The sequence below is a fragment of the Pelodiscus sinensis genome, chromosome 6, assembly GCF_049634645.1.
Source record: "Pelodiscus sinensis isolate JC-2024 chromosome 6, ASM4963464v1, whole genome shotgun sequence".
Classification (NCBI taxonomy): domain Eukaryota; kingdom Metazoa; phylum Chordata; order Testudines; family Trionychidae; genus Pelodiscus; species Pelodiscus sinensis.
The window spans coordinates 93,711,804-93,727,973 of record NC_134716.1 but is presented as its reverse complement, the minus strand read 5'-3'; the positions used below and the strand labels follow the sequence as shown (position 1 = coordinate 93,727,973).

The 16,170-nt window shown below is 37.2% G+C and overlaps 1 protein-coding gene across 3 annotated transcripts in view; it reads right to left on the bottom strand.

Annotated features, from left to right (window-relative positions):
* PDE4D (phosphodiesterase 4D) overlaps positions 1-16,170 on the bottom strand; it is a 1,060,501-nt gene that overhangs the window by 917,636 nt on the left and 126,695 nt on the right. For all 3 annotated transcript variants that reach the window (XM_075932865.1, XM_075932874.1, XM_075932875.1), the window contains exon 2: positions 7,826-7,951. In XM_075932865.1, the coding sequence (XP_075788980.1) occupies positions 7,826-7,867 (42 nt within the window). In that variant the 5' untranslated portion in view covers positions 7,868-7,951. The remainder of the gene's footprint in view (positions 1-7,825; positions 7,952-16,170) is intronic.

Genomic DNA, 16,170 nt, shown 5'->3' with positions numbered 1-16,170 from the left:
CAGCACACAGAAGGAGTCTGTGAGTAACTGGGCATCTTTGGGAAAATGCTGCCTGGGACAGACCTCAAAGATACAGACTAACTCTGGGTTCAAAGAGAAGCAGAGAGGCCAACCCAGTGAACCAGACCTGCTGCATAGCTTGGACCCACATACACACTACCTACAGAGAATCTCCATTACAGCTGCAGTTCTTCAAGTGCGCCCACACGGGCAAGAGTCTGAGACTGAGTCCAGTGGAGTGCATACTCTGGGGTGGGATAAATATTGGCAGTGCAAATGGCAGCTAGATAAGTTCCTTTTACTTCTGTGTACTTTGTTAATTGATGTTATTCACTGTTAATTTGTTAAATCCTGTTTCTTTAGGTTGTTCATTCTAATGCAATCTATTAGATGTATATTATTTATGATTTGTAATTATTGTAATTGGAGTTAGATCCAGTTTATTGTTGGAATACGTTTATTCCTGGAGGTTCCCAAGGCACACCAGTAAGTGTGTACAGGGCTAGCCAGATGGAGGCACTGCCATTGTACATTCTTTATGAGCAAGGGATTGCAGCAAGGGGGTGGATAGGTTTTCCCCAACTAAACATCACCACCATTGGGGTACTCAGGATATCCTTTTATGTCAAGACCTGTGAGTGTGACCTGCTCCTGAGTAACCCAGGGAGGGAAAAGGGGGTTACAAAAACTATACAGTTTTGTTAAAAATGAAATATTTATTTTTTTCTCTTTTGGGTCTATGCCCTCTGCCTCTTTTTTTGTTTCACTTTGACTCATGCAATTTAGTGAATTCAACATGAATTCGTGAAATGTTTTGCTTCATCCAAATCCTTCATTTTTCAGTGGAAAGGTTTAAGTCTAAAAAAATGTCACCCTTCTCTTTACAAGAGTGTACAGATGAGTTAAACTACAGGATTCCAAGCCTATTGAGGATGTATGCTTTTATTACATGAAGACAAAAGAGTAGACTGAAAAGTTTTTAGGTACTTGGGATACATATATGTGGAAAGTTATTTATACGGTGAAGCTATCTATTTTTCACTAAAACTCTTTTATCTGTAACCTTGTATTGAAAATTTGTCATTGTTATAATAAAACTACAGAATAAATGATACTTACATGTTATGTTTGCCCTAAACATGATACTTGAGCAGAACAGCACTTTTTAAAAATTAAAAATTACTGTACCTACATATAATGCCTTCTACACTGGGACAACCACCCAGTGCCTGTGAGGAAGGATGTTAGGCAGATGACTCTCCAAGAGGACAAATCCAGTAGAATTTTTTAAAAATCTACCAGCTCAATGAGGGGTGGGGAGTTCTTGGATTTCTGAATCATGGAACTATGCAAGATAAAAAAAATCAAGTCACTAGGTAGTTTGGTCAAAAGGTTCCTCATACACAGCAACCCTAACCAAAAACTGATAGCATTTTCAAATTCTTATAACTTTTTTGGTGCAAACCTGTGGAATACCAATCTTTGGAGCAGATCTGAGGGGGATGAGGGAAAAGATGGAAGGTTGCTGCACTCCTATGTTTACCATTACCCCACAAAAACTGGAGGAGTGGTAAATAATGAAGAGGAAATGTCACTGATTCAGAATGATCTGGATTGCTTGGCAAACTAGGTGCAACCAAGCAATATGCATTTTAATACAGTTAAATGTAAATGTATACATCTGGAAATAGAAGACACAGGCCATACTCTATACTGGAAAGCAGTGACTCTGAAAAAAGGATTTGGGGATCATGATGGATAATCATTTAAACATGATAACCCAATGTGAGGCTGTGGCCAAAAGAGCTAACGTGAGTGTGCAATGCATAAACCCAAATAGTAGTACCACCACAGGGGTAGCCATGTTAATCCACATATGCATAAGCTATGAGGAGTTCTATGGCACCTTAAAGAGTAACAGGTTTATTTGGGCATAAGCTTTCATGGGCAAAAATCCACTTAGTAATTTGGGGGGTTGCCCACAAAAACTTATGGCCAAATCTGTATGGCCAAAAATGATGAGTAATGTTAGTTCAAACCAAGGGATTTGTTCTGAACTAATGCGTCCAGGAGCGCACTTCCTGGTTTGAATCAGCTGTTGAGAGGAGTAACACTCGAGCGAGATCATGCTAATGAAGCACAGGATATTTAAATCCCTGCTTCATTAGCAATTTCGGTTGCCTACATTTGCATCTCTAGCTCGAACTAGAGAGCAAGTGTAGACGTACCCTTAGTCTTTAAGGTACCACAGAACTTCTTGTTTTTGTAGAAGATTCAGAATTAGAAAATGGGATTTATAGTGACAGATCTAGACAATGACTCTTAGTATAAGGGATCATTCCAACTCTGTCTTAGATAACACAGTTCAATGACTAGAGCTTTGATTAACAATTTTCAACTAAAACAGTTTTTCTATGATCCTTTGACAAGTGGATATCCTCCAAGGAATCGCCAAGGTTAGAATTCCTGACAAAACAAAAACATTAGGACACCTTCCAATCAGAAGACATTCTGTGGTAAAAGAAATTGTGAATGATCTACTCTCTTCCCCAGAATCCTTCACCTTAGACATGCCATTAGTTCAAGAGAGAGAGTTCCATGGCTTCTTCCTGGCGTTGTGATAATAAACATTTACTCTATTTGTGAGGTAAACTGTAAAGAGTTTAAGTTCATAATATGGAACAGTAGCCTACAACAACCAATGTTGGGGGGGGGGGGGGGAAGCAAAAGTGAAACAGGCTAAATCAGCCCAAAGAGGACAGCTGATATAAATCAAGATCCAGGACTGGATTAAAATAATGCCTGGTAAACAAGAGCAGGGTGGGATCAGAAACCAGTAAACCAAAATTGGTTTTACAAAAACTAGGCTTAATTGGAAAACAAAATAATGAGAGGATAGGCTATTCCATCCAGTATTCCTTGTTGGGGTTCATCTTAAAAAAACTGCTTTCATATCAAAGTCCACAGCAGAAAAGCTGGTGACTGCTACACTGGCTGACTGAAATAAGCAGAAAGAATAAGATTACCATTAGCCATCACTTGAGATGTTAGAATTTCTTTGTCCTAATCCCGAGAGATATCTTCGCTGGGCTGTGCCAGAGAGATGTACTTAGATTATATCACCACCTCTACAAGAAATGGCTCCATCTCAAATGTGACCTAAGATTTGGGTGCATCTTCTCCTGCCCTATGTTCCTGTCCTTTCCAACCTTATTTTTTCTCCTTTCTCTTCTTCTCCTTTCTTGTCTAGTTTATTGGCCAAAACTGCATATTTTGAAACATTGCTGTAAGCCTGAGACTAATAGTGGCATAAGCTTGCCAGATCTTGGAGTGGCTGATAAGACTTAATGTTGTGGCTGTATTTTTGCAGCAGTTTCAATTGTGAGTCAGCACCAGAGAGAGAATCTGCATTATCCATTTTTTCTTTTCCCTTGTGCATGAGTTTATCTAGGAGACAGGAATGGATTATATAACAGTAGCTCCAGCCCATTTCAACTAGCTTATCTTTCCCCCACAAAAGAACAATTACCACCATCTTTGGTACCATCTCAGAGATGGTCAAACAAGAGTGATTTTCTTTCTAAAGCTATCTCAGGTTACAGGGAAAGGGAACAAGGAATGTTGTTGAAATGAAAGCGGAACCTCAGTTCACACTGTTTAATGTTGGAACAGTGCCTGAATTATGTTAACACCTTTGACTGACTCTTTGGACCAATGTAGTCCATCTAAATTAATACAACACACAACGATGAAAGCAAGATGAGGAGCTTAGAATGGACTTGTTCTAACCATGGCATAAGTACAGAGAGCTGACAAGAGGGTGGGGAGCTGGAAATAGGCATGATTGTGCCAGACACAGTTACACAGCAGAGAGATGGTAGCTGCAAGCTGAGAACACACGTACTTGGAGCATGTACTGAGCAAACAGTGCTGAGACTAGGGTGAGAATGGGCATACTTTGTGTGGGACTGGCCCAGAAGTCCTGACACCTTGGAAGGGAAAATGCGAACACTCAGACTACGTCTAGATTGCATCTCTTTTTCGTAAAAGGGATGCAAATTAGACGTATCTAAATTGCTAATGAAGCAGGGATTTAAATCTCCCCCACTTCATTAGCATAAAAATGGCTGCCGCTTTTTTTTGGCACGGAGCTTTGCCGGAAAAAAGCGCCAGTCTAGACGTGGATCTTTCGGAAAATAAAGCCTTTTCCGAAAGATCCCTTATCCCTTATTTAAGGAGATTTAAATCCCCGCTTCATTAGCAATTGCGATATTTCTAATTTGCATCCCTTTTACGAAAAAGGGATGCAATCTAGACGTAGCCCGAGTGACATGAGTAGAGCAGTCTTTACCTCTTCAAGCTATTGGGTTAGGTTGTGTGTCTCTCTGTGGAGTGCTCTTGTTGATCTAAGAATATCTCATTGATACGAATGGGCTCTTTGACAGCTCTCTCACTGGCCTATGTTGCAGATGGATTGATAGAGCCTCCTCCCCATATTCTACATACAGATTATGGGAAGAGTCTCTGCATCTCCGCTCTCCTGCCCCAGCCTTCTTCCTTTTCCAGCTGAAAAACACTACTCAGGACTCCACCTCAGCATGGCTGCACCAAGCCTATCAGAGGTATAGACTGACAAAAGGAAAGGTTGGCCTGGTGTGTGGGTTTGAAGCAGCAGGAGTCATGAAGGGAACACTTGAGGCATTCAACAGAGAGGCAATGTCAGATCAGTGGGGAGGTGAAAAGGGAGTCTGAGCACTTGGGGCAGAAGAGGAGCAGTAAATGGGAATACAGGGGTGCTGGAACCATACAAGGATGGAATGGAAAGGAGAAGTTTAGAGCTGTGTAGCTGGAGAGATAAATCTGTCCCCCAAACCCACCTATTCATTAACCACTTTTTTTCATTCCTTCAAAACATGTCTTCTCCAATTCTATGCTACTCCCTGTACTCTTCCTGCTTCCTCTCCTAATTCCTGATTATTATTTGTATTGCTATTGTGCTAGATGCTGTATCAACACAAAACAAGGCAGTCCTTTCCCCAAAATGTCTTCAATCTAAATATGTGACAAAAGAGACAGTCCAGGGAGTCAAAGCAATCATGAAACTGTATTGCTCAGCAAGATGATCTGTGATCTCCGCACACCTGTAGCTTAAGTGTTGTGATGCCATAAAAAAAGAACCATATAGAGGTTTGAAGGAAAAAATGAAGAGTTTTATAGATGCTCATATGGAGCACTTTCCAAGCAAGGGGAGGGAGGTAGCATATGAGAAAGCAAAAAGGTGCTGGATTGTTAAACTTTCAGTCAGGTAATGAAGGCTGACATCATGCATCCAACAAATTTTGGAGTCAAATACTTCATTCTAAAATAGATGGTAAGAAGGGGGGGGGGGGATGTTATGAAGGGCCTTGAAAATGAAGACATGCAACTGCAAATGTGAAATTGACCAATTTTTAAAAACCCTGGCCATAAAATTGATCAAAATGAACCATGGATTTGGGAAGTGGCAGATCTTGAGTATTTTTCAACTGCTTTGGACAGATCACTCAAATATTGTTTGAGCAGGGTGATTGAAAAGGTAATCAATGTCTTTTCTACATCTAATTTGTATTCTACAGACTGAAAGATGTGAGGCAAGCCAGGCAAAGTAATAAAGCAAATAAGCTTTAGAGCATCTTTAGGCTAGATTCACAACTAGGTTTTGATATGCAATGCTGTCTCAACATTTGGTAGAAAAGCAAAACCAAAAATCATTCGAGACACACTTGGCAACATTCTCTTCTTAACGGGCTAATGTATGTGCAATGACAGTCTCAAGCCAATGAAACAAGATAAGGACTACAGATGAAGCTGAAATCCTAGAATCACAAACTCCTACCTCTGCCAGGGAGACAATGACCTAAAAAGGTAAAAACTATTTTCTCCTCTCACTGAGGTAATAATTCTCTTAATTATTTAATAATTAATCCTCTTCATTTAATTAATTGGAATCAATTTTTGTCATGCTTCTGCAGCTCCCTTATTACAAAATAAAATATTTAGTCTGATAATGACATTTGAAAGCCTGTGGATAACCTGCTAACTCCAGTTCAATCAAACTGACAGAGTAGAAGTTGTGGAAAGTCTGATGTTAGCATCAGTGGATATAGACAAAACCTTTAGCTATTCCCAACAAATGTAATGAAATGCTTTCCCAAAGCCATTCTTGTTAAAACAGAACATTTTATTTTAAAAATATTTTCTTTCCCACTAGCAATATGCAAGGAAAACAAATCAACAGCAAGCTACATTTTTGCTTAAAATAATCTTTCAAAAGGTTACAGATTCTGTGGATTCTTTTCAAGCACTACTTTAAATAGTGTTTCATATGCTCAGAAGAAAAATAATGGCTGCAAGCGGGCAGGATGTAGGCACTGTTCACATGGCAGGATGTACTAGGATTTTACATTAACATGAAGAATAGTGGAGATCATTCTGTGGGTCAAAGCCTTTGTGGAGGTTTCAAAACAACAGTAATGTTCCTAAAGCTCACGAAATTTCACTTTCACAGAATTTAAATAAATGTTTTCGTACTAAAGTAGATTCATAGTTGGAATGAAAGCTGACATGCTTTTGCTCTGAGACAGTGCTGCTTACATGATAAATGGAAATTCTTCAGTTTCTTCCCCTAAAATTGATCAAATCTCATTAAAACTAATATAAGAGAAGCTGAAATTTCCAGCTTTAACATTACAGTGATTCTTTCACCCCACCTTAGAATTTTCACATCTCCTCCTTCAATCAAATAGTGGTAACAGCCTGTTTTGTTGACTTCCCAGACAAACTACTTTAAACTGGTTATGAAATTAATGCACACATGTATGCTACAACCAGTATAATTATCAATCTCCTACCTCTTTCCTCTATATATTCATAATATAGTCATTCAGGTTTATGCTCTTTACATTTAAATGCCAACATTATAGAAAGAAAATTGTTTGGGGGGGGGGGGGAAATTAACGCTTAAGAGTGAATATCTGGGGAAATGTGTCTGATTTCATTTGTTCTGATTATACAACTTCTGATGTGCAGAAAACTTTCCCTTCCACATCTCTATTCATGAGATGGTCCCTTAAATTCATTCTTATTAAAAGAAAGGTCATATTCTGAAGCCTCATATACAAGCATGTTATTAGAAAGTCAACTGTCCTCTACCACTGACAGGAAGAATAAACGATGCAGAGGTCTCTAAATACTGCATGCTACCATTGTTCTGTTACTCTCTTAAAATGATATGCATGTAGAATGTATTCTAAATTTCATTAGCAGCCTTGAATTTTATGAAATGCATGTAGGATATTGAATAAAAAATAAAGAGTAACAAATTTTAAAAATGCCTCATCATCCAAACATATGTACAGTATTGGCATATTATCACTGTTCACTAATTCATTAATTAGTTCATGCTAATTGCTCATATTTTTTTTTCCTCCGTTTGACCTGTACACCTCACATGATCATTCCAGCTGACCATTTCATGAACACTCAGAAAGTTTCCCATACTTTTCAATATTAATGCACATACATTCTTTCCAGAAAAAGTGCTTATTCAAAAGGATACAGCAGTTTTATAGTTATCTTAGAAGTACCAAAATACTCAGATCTATACAATTTAGATAGCATTAAATAAAAGAATCTGTAAGGTTAACAGTTCTTATTACAGGTGTTTTCACAATGGTAAATTTATCTTGTTCCATGGGCCAACAAAAAATACAAAAGATGATGGCAAAACATTAGGAATGCAAACGTGCATGAAAACAAATAGGTGAAAATAAAGGCTCTTACTTACACTTTTACTCCTGACATGAAGAGTATGGGTGTTCTTGTTCATGGTGAGATAACTAAATCCGAAGGTTTCTATGGGTTTTAAAAGTAGATAGTCAATCTCCTACCCATTCAACTGCCAGCTGATATACTGTAAGGAAATGAAGGGAACTATTAATTTATTCAGTTGGTATTCAGGCCTATGAATTATTTTACAGCGCCTACTACTGTAAAGCACCTAACACAAAACAGCGCCTATCTCTGCTTGGTCTAACAAAGTGGTTCTTTCAAGATGTAGCTAAACACAACAACTTGTCTATAAAGAAATATGCACATCCATTAAAATTGTACATTTTGCAATAAACAATAAGGGCATGGCAACAGAAAAGTTTACAGCTGATTATAGATTTCTCAAGTTGCTTATTTCCACCAAGATTTAACTTGATATGGATTCTTTCTTTTTTAAATATCATACAGATTGTTTGGTATCTCTAAAGCAATATCTTTCAAAAAAAAGCCTGAGTCTGGGGGAAATTTCCTAGGTTATTTGCTAGGCAGACTAGCAGACAGACTAAATCAAGAGGGGAAAAGTTGTGAGTTCAATTTTAAAATGTCTGGCCCTCAAAGATGCTTACATTTTACGTAGGCACCTAAAATTTGAATCAGTTATTTTATTAATAAGTACATTCTTTAGCAAGTAATAATGAAGTGCCACCCAATGCTTCAATAAGCAGTATCTGCCCTTTATCAACATCTAGACAAGGGCTCCAGGCACAGCAGTAGTAAAAGATGATTACAACTATGAAATGGAAATGTGTCCCCCAAAATGAGGCATGTGAATTTACAATCTCACTCTGACTGACCAAAGTTCCCTCTGAAACACAACTCCAATAGATAACTCTCAGTTCCCTGTTGTGTATAAATAAAAAGGGCCAAAAATAAAGGAAAGGAAAACTGAATACATTGATTAAGTTGAAACACACTTAATTTTAAATTATTTGAACTCCACTTTATTTAAATGGGTTTTAGAAACAAGATTACTCCAAGAACAATGACCTCAAATTTCAACTCTAAGGAAACCAAAGAAAGCCAGTTGATCCTTTGCTATACTACCCAACATCATGCTATAAGCCTAACAAATATATGCAAGTGTATATTTTTTAAAGGAATAGAGTGTCATTTTAAGACACATGTTTAAGTTTGACTTCCTCTTTCCTCCCACACCAAGAAAGCCATTTCAAGTGGTATTATAGACAATTAACAAGAGTGCCCAATACACTACTGGTAACTGAAATTTTAGGAGACAAACTGGAAAGTTTTTCTCAAAATGATGCATTTTCCACAAATCAGTCATAAATATCCCTTGATTTTTTCAACGACACCATCCAACAACAAAGAAATAGTTGAATGGTCAACTGTTAAAAGAAAAATAAATGTCAAGAACCCTCATGAACATATGAGAACACTAAAACAAAGTGTTCTTTTTTCAGTTTTAAAATGCCAAAAATATCCTGAACCTGATTTCAGCATGAACATCAGAGTCTGCTGTTCTCAATGTACTACATACTCACACCTCCAATAGAAAGATTCTAACTTTTGTCCATGCAGGTGATAGAATGTTCATAGGGGAAAAAAAAGAAATCAAGAAGTGTATGTACAAGCCTAGATTCACAAAAGGGATGATCAAATTGAGATCTTACTAATAATTAATCCCAAACCATTTTTGATGACTTCATGAATATTTACTAGCAGAACTAACTAACACTGGCACTATGCATTTACACGTTCATATAAGCTTCAAAAGCACAGATGTTTGTTATTCTAAAGCCATGCATGCTTGTCTTTAGAAAACTGTAATTCATAGATAATTATTAATGTTGGTGTATCAACAAAAGCCCAAGTCTCTGCAAATAGCAAGTATGTGCATTCACATGTTTTGAGAAAAAGTTAATTTTTAGTGAGAGGTTCTTTACAGCCAGTAATCTCAACAAGCAAATGCCTCCAAGAAAATTCTTCATCCCTAGAACAGTTTTTAACAACCTTGGTTTCTATTTAGTATAGCTAGAGAAAAAACCTTCATCACATAATCAATTCTAATAATGTTTGCTTAGTAAAGAACAACTTGGAGTATTCAAAAGATAAAATTGAAGTTTTTCAGTTCTGAATCAGCATGCCAGGTTTTATATTGTGACTACACATTTCAATGAAGATCCCTTATTTATTTTCACAGAAAAAAGATTTGCTACCTAAAATAGATGCACGCTGAAACATGCAGATGCCCCAAAGTCTATGTACCTTATCCACAGGTAGAATGGTTATATGAACATGTGATCTGACAGTTACTCCTCAACTTCTGTTGTGGATTGGCAATAATTTAGCATTATTATATAATTTGGAAAGGAAGTTCTTCCAGCCTCTTTACAGGAAACTGAAATTTTCATCTTCAGAATAATATCAATAGGTAACACAGCCCAGACCAGACCCCAGCTACTGGTATCAGAGCAGTACTCCACCATGTAGTATGTTACACATTTTGCAGTCATTACGTCTATGACACACAATAAAAATATGAAACATTTTCGTGACATAGTATGGTGTTCAGATGGAAAACACATAAGTCTGGCCTCACGTCTATCTAGCCAAGGAAAATTGAAGGATTTGGTTTTACCATAGGGACTTGGACTTACTTTGTTGCCACAGAAAAGAAATCAGTAGTCACTGTAGTTACTGGCAGACAGGTTAGCAAAGGACAAGGAAGGGAACAAAATAGGAGAAAAAAAATGAATTATAATTAAATCCTCAATTCATTGCCAAAATAAAAATCTCTGAATTATAGCTGTCTGCACAATGGTTGAGTGAAAACAGTAAGGACTTGATGACTTGCTACTCCTTACTTTAAAATGTAGTTAAAACATTTAGTAAAGAAATTGCAAAAGTCAAAAGCTATTTTATACTTCACAGGGACAAAAGTCTGAATGCTCCTGTTTCTTAAAGTCCCAACAAATTGCTTGCTTACTAAGGGATAGAGCCTTAATAACCACTACTAAAGATGATTTTTCCATTTAAAAATATTACCATAACACAGAAGAAAGAAAACACCAGTTGATTTTATTTTTACCTGAAGTTTTGTTGGCAAGGCTTACTTGGCTGTTTCAAATCACTTCCAACTGCACTGTTTATCCAGTCAACGTATGTCATCACATTCATTAGTGGTTAGATTTTAAACAATGAAAGCAGATCATAATGCAAATGCTTCTAGTGAGCTAGTATGTCAATTACAAGGTACTTCTGTTTGTTGAACAGCTTCTAGGGTGATGAAAGTAAACTATTTCATTTTTTGTATTCTATTTCTAACTGTACGCTCTAGCCACTATTTCAAGATGCCTCCATGCAGCTGGGAGGTCAGTGACTGAGCAAACAGCAGATGCAGACAGAAAGCAAAAAACTCTCATTCATTATAGGAAAAAAGCAGCACTAAGAGATGAGAACACTAAAGGGCTATTGGGGGGAAAGGAGAGAAGTACTTGAAGGAGAAAATGAAAAGACACTAAAAACATGGCTGAGCTGACAACTTCAACAGAGGCTTTTAAAAATAAATAGAAGTAAACTCTGTTGAGTACAGAACTGATAGATTAGTGATAGATAAAAAACATATAGAGAGGGATACAAGTCTATACATAACATAAGCAAAATGTTTATAGACTAAAGCTGAGCAGAATCATTCTCATCATACAATTTGATTAATTTGGATTTTTTCTGCAGTTCTATTTGCTATTAAAAATCTTTCAATAAATTTGGGGAAGTTGAGGGATGTCTATTTTCTTTGGGAGCCAAGCTGTAGTTGTGAACAAATTTCAGAGTATTTATTATTTGTATTTCAGTAAGGCCCAGTTGACCTATTCTAAACTGCACATGTATGAATACAATAGCAAAGACAAAGCCTGCCCTGAAGATTTTGCAATTTGAAGGCTGAAATATGTTATACCTATAGAAGGTGGAAATTATTTTATTATGCAAGTAGTCCCACTAGGGGCAGAAGGATTACCTGGGGAGAGAGGAATTACTCAGTATAAGTAATGATGGCAAAATCTAAAATATATGAAAAGTAAATTTACTATTTGAGTTGCACATATTAGTTGTCATTGGCCAATTAAGTTGATTAATAAAGTTTCTATTCTTAACTGAATGTGTGTAGCTGCTTCTGACAAAAATACATGTTCAGGATGTGAAAGCAAACTTTGGTTTATACGGTTTCAGATAGTTAATTTGCTTTCTACAAACTTTTGTACCATTTAAAACCCAAATTATTAGGCATGTAAGAGATGCACAAACTTGATTAAAATGAATCCATTCCAAAATTCCAATCAATATTCCAGGAAAAATGTTGGTGGAAACAGATACCCTTTGCTTCCTTCTATTTTAATGTGTCACACATACTCATCTTTAATCTATGCCAACCCTGAACACAGGTAAAAATATAGTTGCTTTCTTTGCCTTGGGCATTCCACCGAAGGAGTACATATATTAAGAGATCCAAGACTTACAAAAGTAGATTTTAAAAAACTTGTTTCTCCCTCCATTTTTCATTCCACCACAATGTGCGAAAGTGCGTAAGAAAATATAAAATGGCAGATGTGGTGTATCAGGTGTGTGAAGCCAAGAGAACTGAGATATAAATGACACTCTCTCGCTGGTGCCCAAAGCACATTTCAACCACAATTGCAGTGTGATATTCTAGAGATGCTACACTGCTGGAAAAGCTATCTTTAGTTGTGGGAAAGCCACAATCTTTGAACTATTTAATCTCTGTGCCTTTTGTTCCTCAAACAAGGTAAATACACAAAATATTATTTTAAACAAATAAATCGGGTCCATGACTGATTTCTAGGGTGTTAAGTAGCAGGGACTATCATTTTTGTGGATCAGTTCAAAGAAATAAAATACACTGAAATTTACACCATAAGTAATAAATTCCATGAACTCAATCACTCATGTTAGCCCACTGGACAATTAACTACATATCTTGAATTAGTTTTCCAGTTGCTGAGTGAAAAATCCATGGTTCTTGAACTAATTTTCAACAAACATGGTGACAGTCCATAAAGGTTTTCCAGATAGATAGCCAGCATTTGCAAATCGACGCTGGTTATTGAGTCATTCATTAGGAACACCCTGCAAGTTTTCTGAAGTCAGTGTTAGTATGAATACAGTGTTTTCATGAGCTCTATAGTGCATTGAAATGGACTGAAATGCAGCTGCACAGTTGTTAGCTCTATTGTCTGCTATATTTTGCCAACGATATTGTATTCTTACTTTTAAAAAAATAATTTGACGTAAGTGACATCTCTTTCAGAAACAGAATAGGAATTAGGCAGGCCATTAAGGCAATCAGTATTTCCATATATATTAGTTGGAGTTTTGTACATCAGGTAACAGAATTATTACACTTGATTAAAAATTAAGATTGGCATATCTGGACATGGAAATAATCTAATTCTTCAGAAATTAAATACTAATTATATATTGTTTCACTTACACACACGTTTTCATAGTGGGAAGACTGTAGCAACATTACTGTTACCAAGCCTAAATCAAAAGTTAGCAGTTACTAGATCTGAGCTCTATTTATCTTACTATAACTATAATAATATAAGGCCTAGACCCCTTATATCCAGTACCACTCAGCAGCCTTTAGGCAAAAGTCAGGATGCAGAACAGTCTAGTTTTTCCACATTTCTGCTTTTTACCAGTTCAGGTCAGTGGGCTGGACAAAAACTCTTCCACCTAATTTTGAAAAGATACAAAGTGAACAACATTGCATCTTATAGCACTGGTGATCTCTTAAATTATTCTGCATCTATCACTTTTCATTAAAAACCAAACATGGTTTTGAAAAAGTATTTCCAGATTTTAGTCTCAAAGACAGGCAAAGTACTGTCCCTGTAAAATAAATAACAAAGGGAGACAAGTATGATGCATTCTCTCACTACGGCAGATATGAGTCATTCAATAACTAAAACTGGTTTGACAGACTTCAATATTAGCTTTTTTTTAAATCTCAGCTGGAGATGGTGTTTAGAGACATTAGACTTTTCAAGCATATCAGGACAGCATACAGGAAAAGGAAAAAACAAACAAAGAGCAAAGAAGCTGCAATGCACCTATTAGCCTACACTGATAAACCATAAAGAGAGCAATAATCTGCAACTGAATTGCAAAGAGGAAGATGGTTCCCAATCACAAATGTGTTCAGGTCTATATTTTTCTCATTCTATTCACCCCTTCTATCTCCATCTCCCCCTCTCCCCTCTCCTTCACCACCCCCCCCCATACACACACAATGGGGTTCCTAGGACCGAATTACAACAATAAGTATGAATGACTAGCAAAAAAACAAGCTACTATGGACTGATAGTGGACTGAAAATTGAGACTATATATCCAAAAGACAAGTCTAAAGAGACACACGTGAATAAATACTTGGACACAGGGCAAAAAATCATTTTTGGTTTAACTCCACTATCCCTTCACCTCCTTCTATGGGAAAAAACTGATTGATCAAAGGAATGTATAACTTATTGTGGTATTATCTCTTCTACTACAGCAAACAGCATATTATTGCTAAAAAATAAACTATAAACATTTTCTTTACACATTTTCTCAGTGAAAACAGATGACAACTTAGGAAAGAAATGCAAGTAAATATGAACAACAAATTGCTCCTTATTGCTGTAAGCAAAGCCCAACAACAGGATGCTTTGACCTACCCTTGAATGGGGTCAACACAAACATCAGGCTTATCAGTGTATATGCTCCAATAGCTTTGTAGCCAGACCTAACACCACTGACTCAGTAACAAGGAGCTCAACTGAAAATGTTCTAATATCAAACACACAGGCAAACATATGAACGTAAATGGACAGGCACATAGGTTTAATTGGCAAGTGTTTGGGAATTCTTCATTACTAGCAAGTGGCAAAGCCAAGAGAGTGATAGTATGCTGTCTATTAACAAATGTTAATAAATCTGTATGGAACACAAACTGACCATGGAATCTATCTATCGTAGAATTGTAGGACTAGAAGGGACCTAAAGGAGTCTTATAGGCCAGACTCCTGTGCTCATGACAAGACCAAGTATAATCTAGACTATCTCTGACAGGTACTTGTCTAACTTGCTTTTAAAAATCTCTAATGATGTCGATTTTTCAACCTCCCATTGCAATTTATTCCACTACTTAACCCTGACAATTAGAAAGACTAACCTAAATTGCCATTGGTGTAATTTAAGCCTGTTGCTTCTTTTCCTATCTTCAGAGGTTAAAACATTTTTTTCCTCCTTTCTTCATCTAACAACCTTTTATGTACTTGAAAACTTTATGTCCCCATCTTTAGTCTTCTCCAGTCTGAACAAACCCAGTTTTTCCCCTCTTCCCTCATAGGTCATGTTTTCTAGTCCTTTAATCATTTGTGTTGCTATTCTTTGGATTTTCTTCTGTTGGTTCGGAGTCCCGTGGCACTTTATAGACTAACTGAAGTGTTGGAGCATAAGCTTTCGTGGGCAAAGACCCACTTCGTCAGATGCATATAGTGGAAATTTCCAGAGGCAGGTATAAATATGCAGGCCAGGATCAGGCTGGAGATGGTGAGGTGGATCCAATCAGGGAGGAAGAGGCCCACTTCTAGTAGCTGATCTGGAGGTGTGAATTCCAAGAGAGGAGAAGCTGTTTTTGTAGTTAACGAACCATTCACAGTCTTTGTTTAATCCTGAGTTGATAGTATCAAATTTGAAGATGAACTGTAGCTCAGCAGTTTCTCTTTGAAGTCTGGTCCTGAAGTTTTTTTGCTGCAGGATGGCTACCGTTAGATCTGCAATTGTGTGTCCGGGGAGATTGAAGTGTTCCCCTACAGGTTTTTGTATGTTGCCATTCCTAATATCTGATTTGTGTCCATTGATTCTTTTACGTAGGGACTGTCCGGTTTGGCTGATGTATATAGCAGTGGCGCATTGTTGGCACATGATGGCATATATTACGTTAGTAGATGTGCAGGAGAATGAACCAGTGACAGTATGGCTGATCTGGTCCTGTGATGGTGTTGCTGGTGTATATATGTGGGCAGAGTTCTTGCCCACATATATACAGTCCTTGCCCACAGACAACCCGCCAACCTGAAGCTCCAACACTTCAGTTAGTCTTTAAGGTGCCACAGGACTCCTTGCCGCTTTTGCAGATTCAGACTAACACGGCTACCCCTCAGATACTTGACTTCTGTTGGTTGACATCTTTCCTGAAACATGATACCCAGAAATAGACACAATACTCCAGATGAACAATAACTAATATGGCGTAGAGTACAAAGATCCCTTTTTG